The sequence below is a fragment of the Aplysia californica genome, unplaced genomic scaffold, assembly GCF_000002075.1.
Source record: "Aplysia californica isolate F4 #8 unplaced genomic scaffold, AplCal3.0 scaffold00400, whole genome shotgun sequence".
Lineage (NCBI taxonomy): Eukaryota > Metazoa > Mollusca > Gastropoda > Aplysiida > Aplysiidae > Aplysia > Aplysia californica.
Window position 1 is genome coordinate 228,228 of NW_004797670.1, and position 4,286 is coordinate 232,513.

A 4,286-nucleotide genomic window follows, 5' to 3' on the forward strand; every position below is an offset into this window, starting at 1 on the left:
AACGAAAGTAAGTCTGCACTTTTACTTGTATGAACTTGATAGATCTTTGTGTGGCTACATGTGCAACAAAGTGGGAATCCATTTTGGTTTTGCTTCTTTTGGTTTGTTTATTCGTTTGTTTGTTTGTTTGTTTGTTTGTTTGTTTGTTGTTATTTTCTTAGGTTTGCAAACTCATTTCTATTTCTTTTTATCTTTGTTGTATAATCTTGTGAGTGCATTTGAGATTTGAGAAACATTAATTGTGTTCTAACACTTCACCTTGCACAAGGCACCAACAATGACTAACAGGACAGAGCTTTCAACAAAAGAGTGTAACAAATAAAGTAGACAGAATGAGTTAGACGGACAAAATTGTAATTAGAATTAATTTAAAATATTTCCATTTTTACAGGCTTCTAGATATTTAATGGCTTTTTTTTTCACTTTTTCCTTTCTTTTTCTTTTAAAACTAAGTTATTACTTATACGACACGGTTAAATCAGAAGCTTGACTGTCTGGGGGCATTTGGATATATCTAATATAATACATATATAATATGTATGTGTGCAAGTATAGATTTGTATCAGCAACATTTTTACTGAGTCTGTGTCTGCGGTTACGAGCGGTTTCTGCTTACCATGTAGCCGCTCCCTGAGTCACAAACCCTGCCTTCATCTACGCCCCCCTCATCCTTCCTTGTCAATCCCCACCCACCCACCCACCCACTAGCCCTCTTGCCCTCTCACCTGACCACCGGCCCCTTGTCTCTGCCACAGCAGCAAGCACCACCACCACCACCACAACAACAACAACAACAACAACAACAACCAACTCGCCATCGTGGCGGTGTGCAGGCCAAACCTAACAGCCGACGTCCCCCTGCACCAGCTAAAGACACACAACAGCAGCAGCAGCCGCAGCAGCAGCAGCAGAAGCAGCAGCGAAACAAAGACTTGGAGTTCAAGAGAAACCAGGTGAGGAATAGGGGACATTTTGGCTGTATTTGGTGACATTTTTCTGTTGTTTTGTTTTATCTCTTACCGTGAACGATTCTCAAAAATTACATTTTTACTTTACGTTTTCATTGTACGAGTAATTTTTTTCTCTTGTTGTTGTTTTCTGCTGTTGTTATTGTTATTGTTGTTGTTTTTATTGTTGTTGTTGCTGTTGTTTTTGTTGTTGCTATTGTTGTTAATGTTTTTGCTGCTCTTGTTCTTGTTCTTCATGTTCAGGTTTTTTTTTCTTGCTCTTGCTCTTCTTGTTCTTTTTGTTCTTCTTCTGCTTCTTCTTTTTTTTCTTCTTCTTCTTTTCGTTCATTCCAATTTTAAATATAATATTATAATCTATGGATGGTAGGATGTTCTCACAATGCTAAACAAACATTTCACTAATCTCTAATTTTATTTTTCTAACTCGCTGTCTCCCGCCCCTCCCCCCCCCCCCCCACCCCTTTCTTCCCCTAGTCTGCCACCAAGATCCAAGCCAACTACCGTGGCTACAAAGCCAGGCGGTCAATGAATCAACAAACCAAAGACAAGAAGAAAGAACCCCAGGAAACTGACCATTCCCAGAGCAACTATCACGGACAGCGGAGTCTGAACGCGTCACGTGACAGCCAGAGAGCCTCCAGGAGGAGTCCGAAAGAGGAGCCGCGGCGCAGTCCCCAAGTGGACGCACGCCGGAGTCCTAATGTAGCATCACGTGACAGACAGAGGCGGCAGCAGGAGGAGGAGGAGGAGGAGCAGGCCCGGGCCGCAGCCAAGATTCAGGCCGGCTACAGAGGTCACCAGACCAGGAAAAACAGGCAGGACCAGCGTGACCCCACCCCGGAGAGGAGCACCCAGCCAGATAGGTCAAAGGATGAGGGTCAAGGCCGGAACCGGCAGGAGACTTTGAATAGCATGTTCGAGGAGGATATGGCGGCGGCCAAGATACAGGCAGGTTACCGAGGTCACCAGACGAGGAAGAGGCTGAGGGAGGAAAAGGAAGCGGCCGAGAAGATACAGGCGGGATACAGAGGTCATAGTACAAGGTCTCAGCGCAGCAGGGGTCGAAACAACAATGACGATGATCTGAGACTCCGGGAAGAAGAGAGGGCCGCGTCTAAGATCCAGGCAGGGTTCAGAGGATATCAGACACGGAAGGACATGAGAGGCAGGAAGCCTGCTCCAGCGTCCTCCAGATCGCCTGCCCGGGAAGACAGCTACGATGAGCTAGCTCGGGAAAACGCCGCGGCCACAAAGATACAGTCTCAGTACAGAGGTTTCCGAGCCAGGAAGGAATACAAACAGCGCAGAGCGGTAAATAATAACTTAAGGGAGGCCCCAAATGAAATTCTAGTGGGTGGAGCTGAGAACGTCAGCCCGTCCGCTAGCCCCGCCCCTTTTGGTGAAGAAAGCGTACAGCAGCGCCCAGCTTCTTTTGGCGAGGCTGACGATAGGGTGAATGATGACGTGGTACCTGTCTCCAGTAGAGAGGCAGACCACGTTGCTAATAACGATGACGTAATTGTCGCGCCTAATAATAGCAGCGACGTCGATCCCGCTTCTAACAAAAGTGAGGGAGGCGCGTCACCAATTAATGATGACGTAAATCCTGTTTTTGACGATGAGCAAAATCCTGCTCCGGAAAGGCAACACAGTAGAATGTCCCAAGGGATCTTTGAGGATTCCTACTTTGCCACAAACCAGAAAAACTCCCCACCCAACAGTACTACTATGTCCTCAACCATCAAAGCCAATCCATCCTCAGCAAATGGTCACGTGACCACACAAAGCAATGGCGCCGAGAACACACAAAGCAATGATGTCGGCGGAAATGAGGTAGCTGCGAGGGGTGCAGCAGCAGAAGAAGAAGATAACACACTTACTTTGGTCTAACTCTGTTGTCCCCGAATGCAGCGTGAGGGTAACGATAGCGTGAGATCTTGAGTGACCTTTAACCCCGTGTCGTAACATTCTGTGACTCCCTGCATGCGCTCAGAGTATCCGTTAAAGGTTTTCTTTCCTTTTGAAAAAATAACTTATATCTTCTCGACACCCTCCACCACCCCTTCCCCTCCCTCCCCCCCCAAAAAAAATAAGTGAACAAAAAAATTTAAATGAATATAAATTTTGAAATGTAATAGTAATAAACGAAATAAATGAGTTTGAAATAACTTGAATAATAACTAGGTACAAACCAAAGCAAAATAGTCCTAGTACCTACAGCGTAATGCGATCTCGTGTAAAAACTACCTAAAAGCCAGCCTAATTTGACACCTTTCATACAGGGTAAGTACAAAAGAACCACCCAAAACAAAAACGTTATATAATAGTATATAAAAGCTTGCTTAAGTTTGATTTTTGTACAGAACTATACATATCAAGGATATCAGATTGGATTAAGTTCAGTATCCAAAAATATTTTCGGTCCATTATAAAAAAAACTCTCAAAAACTACGATGAACGGAAAATATTTTGGTGGCGACTATCGAAAATTCTGACGAAGATTTTCTTTAAAACAGTTACCAACAGGTTTATAAATGCTCTCTCCCCTACCCCTTCTCATATCACTGTCTTCCTTGAATAAAACTTTGAGCATAACACCTTTCAGATGTAACTCATAACCAATCTCTTTGCACGTGAAAGCCCAGCCCATCCTTGTACCAAACCTTCCTTCTTACAATAATGAGTCTTTCGGCTCTTCTCCAAATATCATTTAGAGATCTAATTTGAAAAGCCGGAGAAGGTAAACATTGTACTTACTATGAAAATATGGTTTAATAAGGAATATTGCATGTTACGTAAGTGTCAAGAATTTATAATGCGGGGACTCTCTCTCTCTCTCTCTCTCTCTCTCTCTCTCTCTCTCTCTCTCTCTCTCTCTCTCTCTCTCTCTCTCTCGCCGAGCCACCAGAATGTGTCACCGTTGTGTTAACACAGTCCCCCACCCCCACCCCACCCATCTATACTGATCTTCACCCGTTGAAATTTGCTGTTGTCAGAGAAAATGGCACCATGCTCGCAGAATTGTCGTCTCTGCCGTGTAGTAGTGAAAATGTTGTATCAGACCTGATGTTGCGAAATTGTCACCTTTGGTTCTGTGGTCACCAAAATGTCACTTCTGGTTCTTTGGTCACCAAATGTCACCTCTAACACTGTTGCGGTGAAGATTTTACCTTTTGTCTATTTCTGTGTGAACTTCATTCCCCTGTTAACCAACGAACAAACTAATCTCAATCGACTTTAAAAGTCAAGTCTTCTAAACTTTATCACAATAATTATCTTTTCTCTTCTTCTACAACTCCTTGCATATCCACCCCCCAC

The 4,286-nt window shown here is 43.9% G+C and overlaps 1 protein-coding gene across 1 annotated transcript in view; it reads left to right on the forward strand.

Moving 5' to 3' along the window:
* Window positions 1–4,286, forward strand: part of LOC101863920 (doublecortin domain-containing protein 2) — a gene marked incomplete in the record, with an annotated part of 83,085 nt that overhangs the window by 75,094 nt on the left and 3,705 nt on the right. Inside the window, 2 exon segments of the mRNA XM_035971228.1 lie at window positions 756–953; window positions 1,443–2,279. Of these exon segments, the coding sequence (XP_035827121.1) occupies window positions 756–953; window positions 1,443–2,279 (1,035 nt within the window).